This window comes from Leishmania infantum, chromosome 29 (assembly GCF_000002875.2).
Source record: "Leishmania infantum JPCM5 genome chromosome 29".
Classification (NCBI taxonomy): Eukaryota; Euglenozoa; class Kinetoplastea; order Trypanosomatida; family Trypanosomatidae; genus Leishmania; species Leishmania infantum.
The window spans coordinates 681,268-701,086 of record NC_009413.2 but is presented as its reverse complement, the minus strand read 5'-3'; the positions used below and the strand labels follow the sequence as shown (position 1 = coordinate 701,086).

The following is a 19,819-nucleotide window of genomic DNA, read 5'->3' as shown; positions in this document are numbered from 1 at the left end:
CAGTCGTGCCTTGCACACACACACACCTCCCTCCTCTCGGTGACTGAAGCTTGAAGAAAATGGTGTCTCCAGCAGACTACCGGATCAGCGAGATCTCTCGCTTTCTCATTCTCGTTGGAGGCGTCTGCGCCAGTACATGCATGTCCACCTTCTACGGTTTCAACATTATCAGCAAAAACCTTGCAGATATGTTCAACCTGACCGGTGCGGACCTGACCACGATTACCACGATAGGTATCGTTATCGGCTTCATCACGTTTCCGTTTGGTATGCTGCTTGATCACATGGGCCCCATGTGGGTGTGCATGTGTGCCTGTACGCTCAACGCTCTCGGTGCGCTTCTTTACGCCCTCGCCTTCAACGGCAACATCAAGGGTAACGTTCCCACGCTCGCCGTCTTCTGCGCCATCATGAACCTTGGCTGCTCCTCCTTCGACACGGGCTCCTTAATGGCCGTGCTCGGCAGCTTTCCGCTGACGAAGGGCCCTGTTGTGGCCATCATGAAGACCTTCACTGGCCTTGGTGCGTCCATCCTGGCCCTCATCAACTACAGCTTCTTCCGGAAAAGTGATGCGCACTACATGTTCTTCATGGCAGCGCTTATTGTCTGCATAGGCACCGTGGCAGTCATCTTTATCCGCTTTCCTCCCTACCACATCCTTGATCACGAGAAAACCCGCGTGCCGGAGAAGATGCAGGTGCGCCGCCGCCTGACGGAGCGCGCCTACCTGACGCAGTACCCGCCGATGACTCGCTTCTACCTTGGCTTTGGCATCATTATTGCGCTTGTCACCTACCTGACAGTGCAGTCCTTCTGTGTAGCCTACGCAAACCCGAGCGACTCGGCGCGCATGGGCAACACGGTCGTGATCATAGTGCTCGTCTTATGCCTGGGCCTCATGGCGGCCCCGCTCCCGTTTCTGGGCGGGATGGAGAAGGAGCCTAGCAAAGACCTCCCCGACTACCCGGGGGACGAGGTGATGAGCTTCGAGAACGAGGATGAGAAGCGTGTGCTGCAGCCCACCGCCGAAGAAATGGCCGAGGATGAGAACGCGCTTGGTGAGCTGTACCTGAAGGACGCCCACTGTGAGGTCGACAAAAAGGGAAAGAAAACGTCGGACTCCTCTGATGAGGTGCTGGCGCACCGGCAAGTCGACTCCGAGGATGCCGTGATGTTGGAGGACGAGAACAAGGCGCGCATGATGATTTCCGACCAGGATCCGCAGTATCAGACGACCTTCTGGCAGAGCCTCAAGCGCCCCGACATCTGGCTGTGCTGGTGGAACACGATGGCGACCTGGGGCTGCGGCATGGTCATGGCCTTCAATTCGGCTCAGATCTACCAGTCATTATCGAATAATAAATACGAAAAAAAGACGAACACCATGTACTCTGCCATCATCAGCGTGGCGAGTGCGCTGGGCCGCCTGTCCATGGGTATCCTCGAGTTCATGATAAACCGCCAGCCCTCCGAGACGCGCCCGGTCATCACCATCGTTTATCCGGTGGCCTCCATCTGCATGGTGGTCGGCCTCATCTTCTTGCTGGCCCTCCCACTCGAGTCGAAGGCCATCGTTATTGGCTTCTTCTTCGATTCCTTCGGCAACGGCTTCAGCTGGGCCTGCACGGCGCTGACGGTGCGCACGCTGTTCGCCAAGGACATCGGCAAGCACTACAACTTCATGTACGTCGGCGCCTTCATTGCAGTCATTGCGCTAAATCGCTTTGGCTACGGTGAGATGTATGATCGTCAGGCAAAGGCGAACCGCGATGCCGACTTGGCTGCGGGCAGGACCCCTATCTACCCCGTCTGCGCCGGCAAGAAGTGTGTCGCCAACGGCATGATTATCCTGTTGTGTGTGAACGCAACGGCGATTGTCGGTAGCACATGGCTCCATCTGCGCTACCGAAGGTTCGTTCTCAAGCACCGCGCTGAGAAGGCCGCTGCACGTGCGGAGAAACGCAGCCAGAGCGTTGAGCCTATTCGCGCAGAAGACCTTCAGTAAGCGATCCCCATGTTTTTGAAGCGCTCGGAAGGAGGAGGCCCTCCCATTACCTGTGTGATTCAGGCGGGCACCTACCTCGTTCTTCCGCCCTTCGGCTCCCCCAGGTGAAAATAGCTTTACATCGTTGCGCAAAAAAGGTGCAGCGAAGGTGAACGCTCTTATTTTTCCATCCTAGCCTGTACTCTGAGGACGAGAGTCACCGCAAGCTTGGCTGCAGGGCCCGTTGCAGCCACTCTGTCTGCTGAAGCCAAGAACGCCCCTCCCCCCTCCAACTCACACCCGCACACCTATCCCTGCCGCATGCCGAACCACTTGCGGTGGTGACAGGTGCAAGCAGCTACAAAGACGCTGGGCACGTCTGTACCATTCATATGATTTGCAGAGTGCCAGGGTGGCTTGAGCGTGTGTCTCGCCCGGCCCTCACTGCCCTTGCTGGTGAAGGGAGCCGGACCCACTCCGAGGAGGGGATGCCCCCCGGGGGCGGCCAGCGCAGTGGAGGCGGCTGTGAGGCGACCTGCGAGGCGGGTGGGCGGCCAGCGTTAGAGGCAGGGGGCCGCGCTGAGGTGGCGGAGTCGGCGCATTGCCGTAACGCGTGCGGCCTACGGCCGCTTCGCACCAGGCGGATGGGGCCTGTGACAGACCGTCTCCAGCGTAGACTGCATGCCGTGTGTGGGAGAGCGGGCACCTTGGAAGGGAAAATAAAGACTGTGCTGAGCTGCACTTCCGTTTGATCTTTGCTTTTACTTTTTGGAGGAAGGGGTGTATGCCGCAGGTTTTTTAATCTCCTCGTGCACCTCTCTCTTTCTCCGGCGGCAGCAGAAGACAGAGGAAGAAGCGCATCCGGGGGGGCATCCGCCCCCCCCCCCATTCACCTGCAGTGGCACGCAGGATGTCTTGTGTTCCTGGCGCTTTTGTCCAGTGTCAAGGATTTTGTTTTTCGTTTGGGATGACGACAGGATGGCTCTTTCTCCCCTCCCCTCCCCAGCTCCCTCTCTTTTTTTTTCGCGTGATCTTTCACGATTTTTTTTTGCTCGAACTTCTTTTGTTCTTTTCATCGTTTCTCTTTCCTTGTGCTTTTGATCGCATGTTGTTGTCGGTACGACACCATCGGTTGTTCTATCGTGCATACACGAGGAAAAAAGGCAAAAAAGCTCACAAACTCTCACACGCACACAAGACGCAAACTGAAAAAAAATGATTGCTTGCAAGGCATTCCCATACACCGGCACCTCAGCTTCTCACGTACGCAAGAGAGAAGTGGAGGAGTAGGAGCACCGTCGATGGATCGTGCATGCATAGATGTGATCGGGGAGCGTTTTTTTTGTTTGCTTCCCCTCCCCCTGCTGGCTTTTCTCATGATTATGTTTTCTGTTTTCGTCTGCGCCCTCCCTATCTCTGTGATTTCTTTTCTTAAATAAACGTATTCGTGTGTGTGTATATGTATTGGAGCGTTTCGTTTGGTTCTTCATGATCCTTCGATTCTTCTCTTGTGTTGCGGACCCCCACCCTCCTCTGTCTTCTCACTCCTTCTTCTTTCTTGTCTTCGTATGCTCGTTATACAACTGGCTGGATGTCTGCGTTTTCCCCCTTTTCAGTTCTCACCGCTCGTGTGTGTTTTCATATATGCCCGTCTTATCGGCGCTCTGAATGCTTTTTTTTTCCCGCTCGCTCGCTCGCTCGCTCTGCACACTGATGAGACTCGGTCACGCGTGTGCGTGAGAGCGGGGGGCGGGGGGCACGTGCGCCTCTTCACGGCCCGCTCGAAAAGTCGCACACACACGGCGACGCATATCGAACATAGAGGAAGAGGTGTGAGGTAAACTGGAAACGGCAAATAAGTGGTACGCACGACGAAAACAAAAAAAAAAGCCAGAAACGACGAAGATAAAGCGAAGACTCTTTTTGGTTTCTGGCTTGTCATGATAGGGAATGGGCGCAAGTGTATGCTTGCTGCCACTCACACCTTGTGTCTCGTGGCAGCCAGTGCAAGACGCGTTGGGCAACCTATCTGGTATGAACATACTTTTTTTTTCGGATTTGCCGCGACGACTAACATTCCACGGTGACGACATGCATGCATGTTGCTTGACTAGAGCGACTCATGAGGTAACGCCTGCGTCTCTATCTCTTCCCCCATCCCCCCACTCCATCGCTGCCAGAAGCTTGAACTCATGAAGGGAAAAAAATATGAAGAGAGTGTCAATGCCGAGAAGAATATATGCATCTCTTTAGACTGTTTTCTTGTGATCATTCTGGCCGTCAGGCTCGAAAGATTGTAAGCGCGCCCATTCTTTGTCCCTCTTACTTAAGCCGCACCATTTGCGGGCCAGTTCTGTTTTCACTCCAGGTGTACGTGTGCATGTGGGTGGCTGTCTTTTGCGCTGCTGCTGCTGTCCATCTTTGCCTCGTCCGCTTTTCTTTCCCTGCTCTCTTTTACACTCCCTTCATCCTCTTTGCTTACCGAAAGAGTGCGTGCGTGCCTGCCTGCCTGCCTCCCTGCCTGCCTGTGTGTGTGTGTGTGTGTTTGCTAATTGGTTTTAGTTGTTGTTCTTGTTTGTTTTCTTGTTCTTTCTTCTATTTCGCTCTTTTCTTTCGTTTTTTTTCTTGCTTTGCCGAGTGTTGTACACTGCATCGAATTCTTTTTTTTTCTCAGCTTTCAAAGGCCTCGATTTGTTCCCTCCTCCCTCCATTTGTTCTCTCTCTTTTTTCTTTCTCCCTCGCCTGACGTTGTCCATGTGTGGCTAAGTAAACGGCCTTTGCTAGATTCACGAAAAAAAAAGAAAGGGCGGAAAGGAGGTGAGCTCTGCTCTATCACGCCGGAGGCATCTCGCGCACTCGCGCTCCTCCTCCTTTCCTTGCCTGTGCCTCTCCCCCTTTCTTTTCTGTGGCCGTTTCTTCTTGTCTCTCGTGTAGTGACGTACTCGTCTTCACCATCTGCGGTGAGCTTGATGAACGTCATTGTTTTCTCGTTCAAGGAGTACTCAGATGAGGGCGATGGTAATGGGATCGCTATCGAAACTGCAGGAGAGAGGAAGAGCGGGCTGCCTTTGACTGGATGCGATTTTCTCACGTGCTTTTGTTTGTGTGTCGTGAAGATGAGGGGAGAGGGCGTATGTGTGCGTGCGTGCGTGCCGTGGCTGTGTCTCGCTGGCGCTCCCTCTTGAAGAAAAGAGCGTTGCGGAGAAACAGAAAGGGAGTGAGGTGCAGCGAACGAGACGGGAAGAGTCACAGTGACCTCTCTCTCCTGCCTTGCGCTGCGCCTCCGTATTCATTCGCCTTGCTTTCATGCGGCCATTGCTAGGTATGATGGAGGAACACGCTTTTTCAGGTGCCGTACCCTCTCCCCCCATCCGCACGCACATGCACACCTCTCAGCCTCCCGTGCCTCCTTTTTTTTTCTTCGTCTTTGTTCTTGCTCGATTGTGTGTTTGTGTGTGTGTGGTCGTGTGCTCATGTCCGCCCCATAAAACGGGGCGCCCTGTCACACGCTTGTTCTCCTTCTCTTTTCTTTTTTTTTTGCGAACTTTCTTCTCTTTTTTCGTTTACGCGCGGAACACAACTAAGCGAACCGAATGCCTCTCATGCCTCCCTTTGCATATAGAGAGATCGATCTATATATGCGTGTGCACCACGAAGGGTTCCTTTCTTACTTTTTTTTGTCTGCGTGCATGTGCCCGTGCGTTTGCCTTCTCTCTCTCTCTCTACCTACCTACCTATCGCATTCGAGGTGCAGAGGAAAAAGGGGGACAGGAGATTTATGCGACGTGTCATGGTAATCTCTCTCTCTCTCGTCCTCACTCCGGCTGCGTCTGCACGGGCGCCCTGACATCTGCTTTTTTTTTTTCGGCGCTTGCGGCGGAATCACCATGGCACGCAGAACTACTTGAAATGACAGTATAGAACGTGCAGGGGAGATCGTCGTTTTTGAGCCAACCAGCGAGGACAGAGAAGGACAACGTCGCGAAGCGTGTGGAACAGTGAAGTAGTCAAAGGCACAGCGGATAAGCAGAGAATATCGAGAGGGAAAAAAGATGTTGCATTGCACACACACACACACAGACAGATGTATAGCGACGGCGGGAATGCCGACCGCGGACCTCTTCTCGCTTCCGTGTCTGAGCGCACAAACCTCGAGCATGCAGCGAAGACTCCTCTTCTGCTGCACACCGCATCTCTCTCCCTCTCTCTTGTGTTTTCGCCTCGCTCTGAATGCTCTTTGCCCCACGCCGACCCCTCTCTAGCGTTTATACGTTTTTTTTTTGCGCTGTTTACTCTCCGTTTTCCTACTGTTATACGTCAGCGAGATGTCAGGCGCACTCCCGACGAAAGTGCCATGCGAAGCGGCGCTTTCACTCAAAAAAAAAGGAGGTGACGTTTCAGGATGCAGGAAGCGAACGAGAAAACGAAAATGTGCATTTCGGCGCATTCACGTGCATGTCACTGCGGATCCGTGCTCATGGATGTGCGCAGGACGTCGCTTGCCTTTTTTGGCGGTCGCCAAGACGCCCTGTGGGCGTGGTCGGGCAGCGAGTACCACTCTCAAGTGCAGTGCTAGCCATGCTCCGTGTAGCCGCGCGTGTGTCCGCGCTAGCGCTGACCTTTTCTCTTCGAGTGCCGTGTGCACCCGGCGAGCTTTCTGTCCGTACTTGGAGGACGCGCGCGCGTTCCTCATTTTTGCTCACGTAAGGATTCATCTTGCCCATCTCTCTCCCTCTTTGTCTCCGTTCTATTCCTCAACACACACACACACATGCATGCATGCGCGCCGTCCCCCCCCCCTTTCGACTCTCCACTTTTTCGTTGTTTCACGCACACACACCTGAGCATGCTTGTTTTCTGGTGTAGAGGGCACCGCCGGCTGTGTTCTCGGTGCACAAGGCTGCGCAACACACTCGCTTGAGTGCTGAGGGCGAATGGCTCTATTCTGGTATTGCATTCCCCCGCTTTTGCATGCGGGTGTGTAGAGTACGCGCATCACTGCGGACGCACGCGCAGAGGCAGTGCTCATACACAGAGACACGCATACACCTACACACCCGCATACAACTTCGTCTGATGGGTGCGATACATTGAAGGGGTCAGAGATTGTATCGGGTCTGCCGGTGAGTCCATTGTAGCTCACATGGCGTATGCGTATGTGCATGTGTGGCGAGAGAGGAGGCGAGCGCGCGAGAGTTGGCGCAATTTGGATGGTGCTGCCGCCCGTGGGGCCTTCTGATGAATAAGAGCGAAACAGGGCGAGGTATACGGTGACAGCGGTGAGACCCACATGCTTACCTGTAGTTGTGGTGCTGTTTGCCACGGACTCGAGGCGCATCGAGGGGGTGCGCAGAAGAGCGTTGCTGCCGTTGCCTTCGTGCCGAAGCCGCTTTGGCTGTGTGCGGAGTGGGTGTGTGGGCGTATGTTGCGCACGCTCTCCCGCCACAGCTCCTTTCTGACCCTCTAGCTTCACAAAGGACAAAGAACTGGAGTGCGACGGAGAAGGTGGTGGAAGCGAGAGAGACCCGGGAGACGGCATGCGTGTAAAGCGATTGGTAGTGAGAGGGAAGGTGGAGGAGGACATGCTCGCACCCGCGCTGCTGCTTCGCCTTCCCTCTCCAACCGCCTTTCGCTCAGCTCTGCTGCCTCTCTTCGCAGTTTGCCCTCTCAATCGCCTACTCGCTTTCTCTGTTGCTTCCCTTCACCTCTTCGATGGGGCCTTCAGTGTCATAGCCTTTGGAGATACTTCCTCAGCTGCCTAGTGCATGTGCTGGGCCTGTGCGAGGCTCTTTGTGTGGAATGTTTGTGGCTGCAAAGCGAGGATGTTTGAGGAGTCGTCTTCCCTTCGTTATCATGGTGACGCCTTGCTCCATAGGAACTTCGCGAGAAGCGACGGCTGGAAAGTATGCGCACACGGAAGCGCTATCAAAAACGTGTGTGCACGGAGGGATGCCTCGCGTATTTTAGCGTGCTCACCTTCTGTCTGGCTCTCTTTCTCCCCTATCCTTGTGCGCTGGCGTCCGCGTATACGCACGCGGTGCCTCTCTGTCCGTCAGCCCAAGCAGAGTCAGCTCGTCGTTTGTGGAAGCTAGGAGTCGAGGGGAAGGGATGAGGGAGGGAGCAGGCCGCAAGGAAACGGCAACGGGTAAGAGCAACAGAAATGTGGTCTGCGTGAAACTAGTGCGTGATGGCATCCTCCCGTCCCGCTTTTTCTTGGCCGCCACGTTATGATTTACCTCTTACACACCGCAGCCGGCAGCACCCTACCCTTTCTCCTTCATCGCCGGCAGCCGAGCGTCTCAGCCGCGTGAAGACCCGGCGATACCGTGAAGAACAGAAAGGAAAGACACACAGCTGAACAACCGCACATTTGTTTGTGACGCTCTCCTCTGTGAAAGGTGGCCCGTCAGATGAGGATAGGAGGCTGTAGCGCGTGTCTCTTGCCCCATCACTCCCTCATTCGATTTCTCGTCGCTAAGCGTGCCGCCGAATGGGGTAGTCTCATGACTACCCCAATGGCTACACCGTGCAGTACGATACATCCGATGGGTTTTATGCGACCAGGCTCGGATGATGTCTGTTCTCGCCTTTGCGCGCGACGCCATTACCTGTCCACATCTCCTCCTGCGCTTCCTTCTCCCTCTCTCCGGGTGCCTCTTTCGACACGCGCCAACATCCACACCCACGCAAATACATGCGTCTGCTTACACTTGGCATCTCTTTGGACACGCACGGGAATCCCGCCCTCCTTTGACAGCTGATCCCTCTCTCCGCCTCAGTTTATGCTCAACGTACGCGCGACCGTAACGCTTGTTGTCCCCCGACTCCTTTTCCGCCCTCTCCTCCTCCTTCTCTCTTAGTTACCTGCAAAGTTGTCGAGGAAGTGAGCCTGCACTCAATCAGCCGTGTCGCGCATCCCACCCTCTTGAGTACGATAGGTGTGTGTTGGGTGAAGCAATCGCATGCCAAACCCCTGCCCCCTTTCGCTCTCTTCCTCATCCCCCTTTGCCCCTCTCCGACGGCACCATTTCATCCCGCCCCATCACTCACACGTCACTGTAGCCCTCCTCCCCTTCCCCTCCTGAATTCACCACACCACTCTCCATTTCTGCGCCATCCCGACGTTTGCTTTGTGTGTGTGTGTGTGTGTGTGTGTGTGTGTTTCTTCTTTACTGTTCCATAGCGGGTCACGTCCCTCCCCCTCCTCCCCTCTCCTTTACTGATCTCTTCTTATTTCCGGTTGTTTCCTCTTCGCGAAGGAAAGGAACCGCTTAACCACGGCACCAGCTCTCTTAACCCCTCTCCAAAAAAAAAACAAATATAAAACGAAAACGCCACAAAAAAGTACGAAGTGCATCATGAAGCTCGTTGTCGATGAGCTCTATCGGTCACGGATGCTGATGGCCGGCGTGTATGTGGGGCTTGCCATCAGCTCCACGTATGGTTTCAGCATCTTCACGGAGCACCTGCGGAGCAAATACAGTTTCAATCAGGCGGACATCACAACGATCAGCACCGTGGGCAACTGCTGCGGCTATCTTGTCTTCTTTGCCGGCATGTTGTTCGACTTTGCCGGGCCGAAGGTGCTGTTTCCGATTGCCGGGTTTTTGGGTTTTCTCGGCTTCCTTTTCTTTGGGCTCGCTTTCGACGACATCATCACGAGCAAGAGCAAAGAAATGGCCCTCATCCAGTTTTGCATCTTCAATGCCATCTTGTACTTCGGATGCCCAGCCATGGACGTGGCAACATTGATGCCGCTCATGGTCAACTTTCCGTTGGAGCGCGGGTATATGGTGATTATCCAGAAGACCTTCTCAGGCCTTGGCACATCGGTGCTCATGGCGTACTTCAACGGCTGGTTCCTTAACCTGGGCGCGAAGCATGAAAGCAACTACTCGGGCTACGCCTACTTTGTCGGCGCGCAGATGTTTTTCTGCGCCTTGCTGGGCTGCTACTTTATTGACCTCGCCCCGTACACACCGTGCCAGTTTCAGCGGAACCGCCTCACCGAGGAGCAGGCCGCTGAGAGGAAGGCCACGTTGGCTGTCTACGGCAAGCAGCACGCCTCTGCCCGGCGTCTGTACATTGGCTGCTTCATGGTCGGTGCCAACCTCATCTTCCTCGCCATCAGCTCGATCGTGACAGGTTACGTGCCCACCAAGAAGAGTGGCTACCTCGCCATCTCTGTGATAGCGGTGTTTCTGCTAGCGCTCTTCTCCCTCATGGCGCTACCTATCCAGTTCCTCGGGCGCTACCCCGTCATCAAGAAGCGGCACCCCCACTTCCCCAGCCTTGGTTACTCGGACGATGTGCCGGAGGAGGCTGAGGCTGTCCGCGAGGCCAAGTTTGCGGACGTCGATGAGATGGAGGCGGCGGCGGATGCCGGCGACGCCGCGCAGCAGCGGAGCAGCGTCAGCAGGGAGCCGACGGCCGTGCAGAACCCAACTGACGGGCAGCGTGTTGGCGGCGCAGGCAGCGCGAATGCGGCTGACGTTGATGCGATGGCGGTGAAAGGGGGCGGTGAGATTGCCAGTGGGATGCAGACCTACGAGGAGGATGAGGCGCCAAGTCCGCGGATGTCGGATACTGCGGAGAAGGAAGAGGGAGCCGCTCCTGCGCCGCAGACGAACGTTGCCGGCGACCCGCAATACCACCAATCGTTCTGGCGCAACCTCCTCACGATCGATCTGTGGCTCTTCTGGGTGAGTTTCTTCGGCATGTGGGGCACCGGCACCGTGATGCAGATGAACGCAGCGCAGATCTACCGCAGTAAGAACTTCGGCGTGTATGACCAGTCCCGCCTCTCTCTCTATGTCTCCCTCATCGGCGTCGGCAGCGCCATTGGCCTTATCGTCAGCGGCATTCTGGACATGTGGCTCATTCGGCGCAAGGCGACCTCCACGAACGAGATCTTGACGACCACCTTCCTTCCAGTTGGTGCAGTGCTGCTGTTCGCCTCCTACCTCTTCTTTGCGGTGATCCCAGCGGAGGGTCTTGTCCTGCCCTTCCTGCTTGGCTCCATAGGCACCGGCATGGGCTGGGGCCTTGGTGCTCTGAGCGTGCGCATCGTCTACGCGAACGACATTGGCAAGCACTACAACTTCATGTTCTCCTCTGGCTTTGTCAGCACCATTGCCCTAAACCGCTTTATGTTTGGCGGCATGTTCGACAAGGAAGCCAGCCGCCTTGGCACAGCCCCCAACTGCAACCAGCCGTCGTGTGTGCGGAATCAGATGCTTATCCTCATGGCAGTGAACGCCATGTCCACGATAGCGGCCGTCTTGGTGCACCTCCGCTTCCGCCGCTTCGTGCGCCAGGAGCGGGTGAAGCAGGCCGAGGCGGCGCTGGCGCTGGAGACGAAGAACAAGAGCGACTGACCACCGGTGGACAGGGTTTGCACCTAGCAGGCGCATCGGTTGGCGAGGGGGGGGCACGCGCACGTCTGCATACTCAGCAGTGATGGAGGGTACAGCCGGACAGAAAGAGAAAAGCATGAGGGACGTGCAACCGTGCCGAAGAAGGTCGGCGCCTTCCTTCTCATCTGCTTCCGTTTAAGCTCCAGGATCGTCGTTTTCGAGTTCTGCTCTTGGCCTTCTGGTGTCTCCTCCCCTCCCATCTCTTTCATGCAATCTTTCTTTGTGGCTCCCTCGCGAGAGCTTCCACAGCGAGAGACCTGCAAAGGCGAGTCCTCTCTCTCCCTCCCGCCTTAAGAGAAAGAAAATGTGAAATACAGCGTGCGCCGTGCCACAGTGCGCTATGCTGCCTTGGAAAAGAAAACACGACACACCCAAAAACAAACAAGGAAAAAATAGGAAATCAAAAAGAAAGGGAGGTGACAAGACGGTGTATGATCGCCCCTCCCCCATCCGAATGCTTGCATATTGCGTGTGCGAGAGAGCAAGCGACAGCGTGGCAGAAAAAAAGACTAAGCGAATCTGAGAACGCAAAAGAAGTTGGAATCAATAAATGAATGTTTTTTGTACGTCACCTACACAGGGGTGTAAAAACACCAGATAAGCGGGAGGTGAGGAAAACCCATTTAGCGACAGCAAGGAAAACACACACACACACACACAGGAACAAACCGAAAAAAAAATGAAAAAGAAGTTTGCTTCTGTGTTTCTTGCTTTCTCGCCGACGAATAGGTAACACAGGGTGCCGCTGGCGGAGTTGGCGTTCTTCTTGGGCAGTCTGCTGAGGTACATCCATATATATATATATATGGATGTATGTCCTCTCTCTCTCTTTTGCTGTGGATTGACTTACCGCTTTTCGTCTCTCGATGTTTCTTTCGTTTTTCTTTTGTTTTTCTCTTGTCTGTGCGTGCGCGCGTTGCACTCTTTTTTAGTTGTGTTTCCCGTCTTCTTTTTTTTTCCACTTTGCAACTGTCGCCGCCGCCACTTTCGTCGGCGTTGTTTGCCCTCTCGCTCTCCCTACCTACCTACCTACCTACCGCATTCGAGGTGCGGAGGAAAAAGGGGGACAGGAGATTTATGCAACACGTCATGTTAATGGCGCTCTCTCTCTCGTTTTGTTTTCCTCGTTGTGGCTAAGCACTGGTCGCTAATTTACACGATATCTTCGCGCACCACTCTGCCTCTAAGTAACACCACCCCTTGCCTTATTCTTGCTTGTTAGTGCTAATACTACTACTACAGCTAACCTCTTCTGTTTTTCGTGGATGTGCCGGAACGCATGACGTATGTATGAAGAGTTGGCTACCGCCTCGAGGCAGAAGGAAGAAGGGCACCTTGAGAAGCTCCGGAAAGAAGATCCGTGTCTTTAAGCTAAACACTAATGGGGTGTGCAAGTGATGAGCTCAAACCGGAGAGATGCAGTGGGGCGATGTGGCCAATCGCGTGTGAGATGGGGGCTCTCTGCAGTCAGAGGGGTGCGGTGGCAGGACCTTCAACCGGGTTGCAAATACGAAATAAATCTTGCAGCCTTTGGAATGTGGCGTGGATGCAGAGGTTCAGAGCGTCTTGCCTCCGTAAGCACTGCTGCGTTTCTATCGAACCGCTCCGCTCCCCCTCCCCCTCCTCCCCATACCTCCGGAAATCGGAAATGCCCGTGAAGGAAGCCCTGCACATTGATGGGCGCTGAGTGAGCGCGTGTTACGAACGACGCGCGTTTCTCGTTCGTTTTCGATGTGCTCCTCGTGCGAAATGGATCGTAGTAGAAGCGGCCTCGCGTAATGGTTTCTCTCTTTCGGTCTTTCGGGGCAGATCTCACCTTCGCTCCCCTGTACCTCTTGTCGGGCTTCATTAGCCCCCTCCGTCCTCGGGGTCGCTGCTGCTGCGGTTATTTCATTCTCCGAGCCGTGCGTGCACGCTCGCGTGAGTGTGCAGAGCCCCCTGTAGGGAGAGGAGGATGAGAGCACACACGACGCATGCCGTTTTCTTCTGATCCTCGTGTGCTTCTATGTGCGTATTCGAGTGCGTCTATTTTGGCCAGCCTTCGAGTATCCGTCTCCCCTCTTTTTCGTCCTCCCCTTCCCTCGAATGCATGCCCGTTATTTTTTTTTCGTTCTCGTTTTTTTTTTAAGCAGAGCATGACTCTTTCCCTTTTGTTTCTGTGTGTTCACTTATGCGTGTCTCGCTTCTCTCGATGAGGTGGGCTCTCCGTGTATGCTGGAGTGCCGTCCTCTTGCGTGGCCCCCCATTGCATTCTGCTTGGGGATCGCCGCGTTCGTTCTCCGCGCGCCTAGCAAACGCACGCACATCACAGCCACCCCCATCCGAAGAAGCCGCAATATATGCTTTTTCTTTTGTTTTGCTTCACGTGTTGCCCTCTCGCTTCCTCGGCCGCTGTGTGTCTGTGCGTCGCTTGTCTTTCATTTCTGTTCTTCTTCGATCACTTATCAGACACCGAAGATGCGCTGCGTTTTTCTTTTTTTTTGTGGAGAGAGAACGATTTCCTGTCCTCTCGCTTCCTTTTTTCCCCAGCACTTCGGAAAACGCTTCGGAACGTGTGTTCTGTGTTCTCTTTGGTGTTTTTGGCGGGCGCGCGTGCGTGGAATGCTGTGAGAGTTTTACTTTCTAGCTTTTTTTGTGGGAGGGAGTCTGTGCTTTCACAACCCCACTGGCCGCGGTACGCCACTTGACTTGACGAAAGGAATGAGAGGAAAGAAGAGCCCACTTAGCGTTGCGTAAAAGCGGGTCGTGCGTCAGTCGGAACTAGAAGAGAAGGAGCGCATCCGTACATAAATCATGGGCGGCGTTTATTACAGATCACTTTTCCAGGGCGTAGTCTGTAGTGCTGCCTTTCTGTTTCGTGGTCTTCAAGCCGTTTTCAGCGCATATGGTGCTCTTGTAGCGCAGTCGTTGTGTCAGTCGGCAAAACTGCAGCGGCCGGCGAAATGGTGGAGGAGGGAATGCGAGGTTTCGAGATCTTGTGAGCAGGAAAGCAAGTGAGACTCCAGTTTTTCAGTCGTCTATGAAGTGTCTGCGGCTTGGATAAGGATGCTCATGTAGCGTGGTAGTGAAAAGACTTTACAGATGACGAGAAAGCATGCGCAAAGGTATACGTGTGTGCGTGTGTTTGTGCTCATCAGTGTGGGCAAGCGAGCGCACTGTAGACTCGAGGTAGCACTCGTCGGCATTGTTGAAGAGTCATGAATCGCATACACGTACTGTGCAAGCAACGAAAAACAGCGAAGGCAACGAAGCACAATTCATGCGAGGCCGATCAGTGCCTTCGCTTGTTGCATGGGGAGAGATGGAAGCGTGCGCGACCTGCGGGGCGCCATCCCATATGCTACGAGTTTTGAGGATCGGAGTAAACAGGGGGAAGGGGTAAAGACCAAGAGGCTTCGGAGTAGCGGCTCCGTTGATGTAGACTACCGCCCCCCCCCCTCCCCCACTTTTTTGGCCGTCTTCCCTTTTGCTCATGCGATCCGCCAGGCTCTCCTCTCCGTTTTATACACGCCCTTTTCATTGACCCCCTCTCTTTCTCGACCTCTCTGCGCACGCGCATCTCGTAGCGCAAGCGATCAATGGACGCCGGCAAGGACTTGCGTGTCCTCCGTGGTTTCCTCTCGCTCCTTCGTAACCTTTTCTTTTCGGTCATCCTTATTCTTTGGTGTGTTTGCATCCCTTTGTTGCTTCGAGCTCGTGTTGCCGAAGTCTTCGCGGGTTCTCGTGGCGCTGTGCTCCTCGAGCGTGTTTTCTTTTTTACTCTGTTCACGCCATATTCTCCAAGTGAGCACCATTCACGCCTTCGCCCACCTCCGTCAAGGTCGAAACCAGATGTGCGGCATCTGCCTTCTTGTGAGGCAGAAGCTCGTGAACGCCGCGACCACAACTACGCCGGTGCTAGCTTCACCGCAAAACGAATCGCAGCAGCGGTCAGCAAAGTCTAGCACGGCGGCTTCACACTCGAATCCCTTTTTTCCGCCACAGGACGAGGTGGTGCAGCAGCAGTGCCGCAGCCACCCCTCCAACGGTGTCAGCTGCGCCACCTCTTTTTCGTCCTGGGCGAGGCAGACGCACAGTCTCACTCCATGCCTGTGCACGCACGCAGGGTTGGATGTGAAGAGCTTCCTCAGCAGCAACAGCAGCGAAACTGTCAATGACCTCTTCGCAGAAATGGTTCACAATCTGCGCCGCCGTGGCCCTAACACGTACGGCATCACCCGACGATCCTTCTCCGCGGTCTGTCAGGTGCCCACTGACCGCGGCGTCTCGCTGATGCATTCTGTGTCGCCGATGTCATCCACGGTAATGACGAACGGCGGGGACGCGACAGCTAGCGCCGCTGCTCCGCACGCGTCCGTGCCCGCAAGCGCTGCCGTAAACGTTCGTACGGAGGTTGCAGGAGTCGCGTCCGTTCTTGGTCTGCGCGGCCACTCCACCGTCGCGCAGCCCTACGACGTGAGCGTCGAGACGGACGCCGAGGAAGACGGCCCTGCCAATTCGTGGGACTACCGCTCCTCCCTCTTGTGGAACGGGGAGATCTTTGGCGGCGCTCTCTGTCCGCCTCCGTGGGGCTCCGACACGGTGCTGTTGGCGAGCCGCCTCTCCCAAATGGAGTTGGAGTGCGTGAACATGGCACAAGAGACTCCGTCAGGGCCCAAGCTGCCCCCGCTGGCGCAGCGTCAGCGCATCTTCCTGCGCAAGTGCACCACCTTGTTTGAGCAGCAAGTGGAGGGGCCGTACAGCTTTATCTTCATTGCGACGCGGCTGCGCCTCGCCATCTTTGGGCGAGACCCACTCGGTCGGCACTCGCTCCTCACACACGTTCGCGTGACGGTGCCACCGTTAAACGCGGAACACAAGTGCACCGCAGCTGGCGTCGGCCCAGCGGCGACGCATGAATTTCCGGCAGAGTTGGATGTGCAGCTCATTGTCAGCTCCGTCGGTGTGCAGCACCGCCCGCCGGCTAGCTGCACGGACCCCACCTCAGCCCTTTCCTCTTCCTCGAAGATCACGACCAGCACCACCAGTCTCCTGCCGCAGCTGGGCGATGATGCAAAGGTGAATGTTGATGGCGCGGTCAAGTCGAAGCGACCTCGCCATGAGAGAGCGGCGTCGACGACTACGTCGCTAGAAACCACTCCCCCTCTTCCATCTCCTCCTGTACTGCGTCCGGGGGAGCTGTCTTCACGGAGTGCAGTGGACGAGCACGACGACGAAGCTGGTGACGTTGCCGGTGCCGGATACCGAGAGGCCTGCTGGCAAGAGGTCGGCGTCACAGGACTCTTCGCAGTACCTCTGCAGGCCCCTCTCGTCTACCGCGATACTGCGGCGGAGGCGGCACAGGAGGTGGAGGCGTGGTCTGCTGATCTTGCCGGCTCTGAAGGCAGTGCAGCACACCAGTCGCCTAATCTTCATCCTGTCTGCTTCTCCGCTGCGACAGTGATGAACGGCGCCGGTGACGGGTATCAAACCACTCTCCGTGCCGCTCACGTGATGCTCTTGCACTGTCCGTGGAAGCGGTCAAACCACCTTGTGCATCCGCTGCTGCGCACAGTCGGATTGCCGATGGTGCCGCACGAGCCGCCGTCTTTCGAGCTCATTCTCGCGCACGAGGAGATTGCGGTGCTGCCGGAGCCGCTTCTGCAGTGGGCGCGCCACCTGATGAAGAGCATCCAGCCCGAGGAGGCACTGGACCAGCGCTGGGTGGACTGGGCTGCTGCACATTACATGTTAGCCCTTGCTGTTTCGATGCATCGCCGCATCACCGTGGCGAACGCCGGCGCAGTGGACGGCCGCGATGCGCAGGAGCTGACGACCGCACGTCGGCGGCCCCTGTGCATTCTTTTTTCCGGAGGCATCGACTGTACCGTCATCGCCGCCCTAGCGCACTACCTGCTGCCCGTGGAGACCCCTATTGAATTGGTCAACGTGGCATTCGGCGAGACGCCAGAGCAGGCGCCCGACCGCGTCGCCGCCTTCCGCTCCATGGAGGAGCTTCTGCGCCTCCCGCTCCTTCACACGTCGGGCGACGACGCTGGGGGAGGTGGAGCAGGGGCAGCAGCTGCCCCTCCAGAGCGGGAATGGCGCCTGATCTTGGTGGATGTCCCGTCGAAATCAACCGTGGACAGCGCCCATATAAAGGATTTGCTCGTGCCGCGGCACACCGTCATGGATCTCGACATTGGCACGGCGCTCTGGTACGCCGCGCGTGCCTCGGGACGCATGCAGAATTTGCGCTCGAGCGACGTGGCGCGCAGTGGCACACCGGCAACGACCACGGGACGTGGTAGCCCGACGTCAGCCTCCGCCCCCGTACGCATCGGCATGGGCAGCCCCACCGTCACGCTGGACGAGTTCTCCAAGCACTTCCGCGCCTACACAGGTGCGACTCCCGTCGCCAGCTTTCCACCCGACAGTGCAACACCGGGCGCGCGGCTCCCCGGCAGCTCTTCCGCCTTGCTCGCCAGCAACGCCGCGCACGCGACGGCAGCCACCCTGTCGACTTCCTCGTCGTCCGGGTCTGTCGATCCCGACTCCGTGGCGAACGCGCAGAAGTACCAAATTCTGGTGGACATTCTTGTCAAGGAGGGGCGCAGTGGCTCTGGTCCGCACACGCCAGTGCTGCTGTCTACGCTTGGCAAGGAGTACAGTCTCTTTCTCCACCCGCACATCAAGCGCTACGGGTACAAGAAGCTCGGCAGCTTCTTGAACGACGCAGCCAAGGCCGGGTACGTCAAGTTTGCGCCGGACGCCCCATCAAAGGCGGTGCGGCTCTGTCGACCTTGCGACATGCAGCGGGCCACGGCCGTGCCGCCGAGTCCGTGGTTCATGACGGAGTACATGAAGGCGAAGGAGCCGGTGCGCGCTCCCGACGGATCGATGCAGCCGCCACTGCCGTGTCCGGGAACGTATCAAGAGTCGTATGTGTCGCAGGCAAAGGTGGTGTTGCTCGGCATGGGCGCCGACGAGACGCTGGGCGGGTACACGCGCTACCGGCGCTTCTTTCAGCGAGAGGGCATGCAAGGAGCGCGGCGAGAGCTCGAGCGAGACTTCGCCAGACTGTGGCAGCGCAACTTGGGTCGTGACGATCGCATCACGATGGACAGTGGGCGAGAGCCGCGTTTCCCGTATCTTGATGAGGGAGTCGTGCGCACCCTGGAGTGGATTGTGCTGAAACGTCGCAACAACATCCTGTCCACACATGAGTTGCTGTCGCGGCACACGGCGAAGAGCGGCGTCGCTGGCGCGGACCCAGCGTTGCCAACGTCACCGACCTCTTCTTCCTCGCTGCGTCTGGGCACGGCATCGAACCCGCATGAGGCAGCGCCACTGCTGACGAGCGACGAGGTTTTGCAGCTCGCCCTCGAGCCCATTGTCAGCTTTCGCCTGAACGTCGGCGAAGGCGACAAGCGCGTTTTGCGCCGCGTGGCGACCGTGCTGGGCCTGAGCGACGTTACCCATTTGCAGAAGCGTGCCATTCAATTTGGCTCTCGCGTTGCGGAACGCAAAATCAAAGGTACCAGCGACTTCTGATGCGCACGCGCCTGAGATAAGTGCCAGGGACGAGAGACGCGACGATGTGTACGGGCTTGTCTGCGTCTCACCGCTCCCCCTCCCCCAACACACTCACCCATGGCCCTTTACACCGCTTTTCCTCGTCCTTCACCGCCTCTTTTGTTTCGTTGCGACCGTCACGCCTCAAGGCGGAAGAGCGGAGGGAGGACGAGCATATTGAAAAGGCACGCCACTGATTGAAAAAGATATGCGCATGCATATACGAGCACGCCCCCATATATATAAGCATTTAAGGAAACTGATAAGGTGCTCCTGGTGCATCCGGAGCGTCGCCTAGGCGGGTGTAAAGAGGCATCTCGCTCGCTAAGTTTCACTGTGAACGTTGCTTTTGTTTTCTATTTTCTATCCCTCCCCTCTTACCTCCTTCCTCATTCTCTCATGTCTCGCATCTATCGGTGTGTGTGGTGTATTGTGTACAAGCACTGTGGCAGGGGGTTACACGCGGCCACTGTGGTGCGAGAAAGGGGAAGAAGAGTGGAGGGTGGTAACGGACAAGGGCCTTCGGAAACGAGGAGGGGAATCCAACAGAGGTCACGAAGTCGGGCGGCTAATTCGAAAGGGATCGCAGCAACCCCAGCGGGCTGTTGTACGTTATACATATATATACGTGCTCCCCAAGGTTTGTACATTCACCCCACTCCCCATAACCCCACAGACACTCTCACAGCCACCCACCCACCCACAGACACTATCACGAAGGTCTCTTGCGCGTCCACGTGCACTAGGCACAAGCGCGAACCTTTTGGTCACGGGAGAAAAGAGGGGGCATGCGTGCTTAGGTGTTTGTGCGTGTGCTGCGTGTTCCTAGATTCGCGTATGTGCGTGTGTGATGTCCTGTCTCCC

General features: G+C 56.2%; 3 protein-coding genes across 3 annotated transcripts; all 3 read left to right on the top strand.

Moving 5' to 3' along the window:
• Positions 1 to 59: 59 nt before the first annotated feature.
• Positions 60 to 2,006, top strand: LINJ_29_1610 (conserved hypothetical protein; the record flags this gene model as incomplete). Its single annotated transcript, XM_003392643.1, has 1 exon — positions 60 to 2,006. The coding sequence occupies one exon, from the start codon at positions 60 to 62 to the stop codon at positions 2,004 to 2,006; it is 1,947 nt and encodes a 648-aa protein (XP_003392691.1).
• Positions 2,007 to 9,343: 7,337 nt separating this feature from the next.
• Positions 9,344 to 11,362, top strand: LINJ_29_1600 (conserved hypothetical protein; the record flags this gene model as incomplete). Its single annotated transcript, XM_001466644.1, has 1 exon — positions 9,344 to 11,362. The coding sequence occupies one exon, from the start codon at positions 9,344 to 9,346 to the stop codon at positions 11,360 to 11,362; it is 2,019 nt and encodes a 672-aa protein (XP_001466681.1).
• A 3,330-nt stretch (positions 11,363 to 14,692) lies between these two features.
• Positions 14,693 to 18,934, top strand: LINJ_29_1590 (conserved hypothetical protein; the record flags this gene model as incomplete). Its single annotated transcript, XM_001466643.1, has 1 exon — positions 14,693 to 18,934. One exon carries the CDS (start codon positions 14,693 to 14,695, stop codon positions 18,932 to 18,934), a length of 4,242 nt encoding a protein of 1,413 aa, XP_001466680.1.
• Between the last annotated feature and the right edge of the window lie 885 nt (positions 18,935 to 19,819).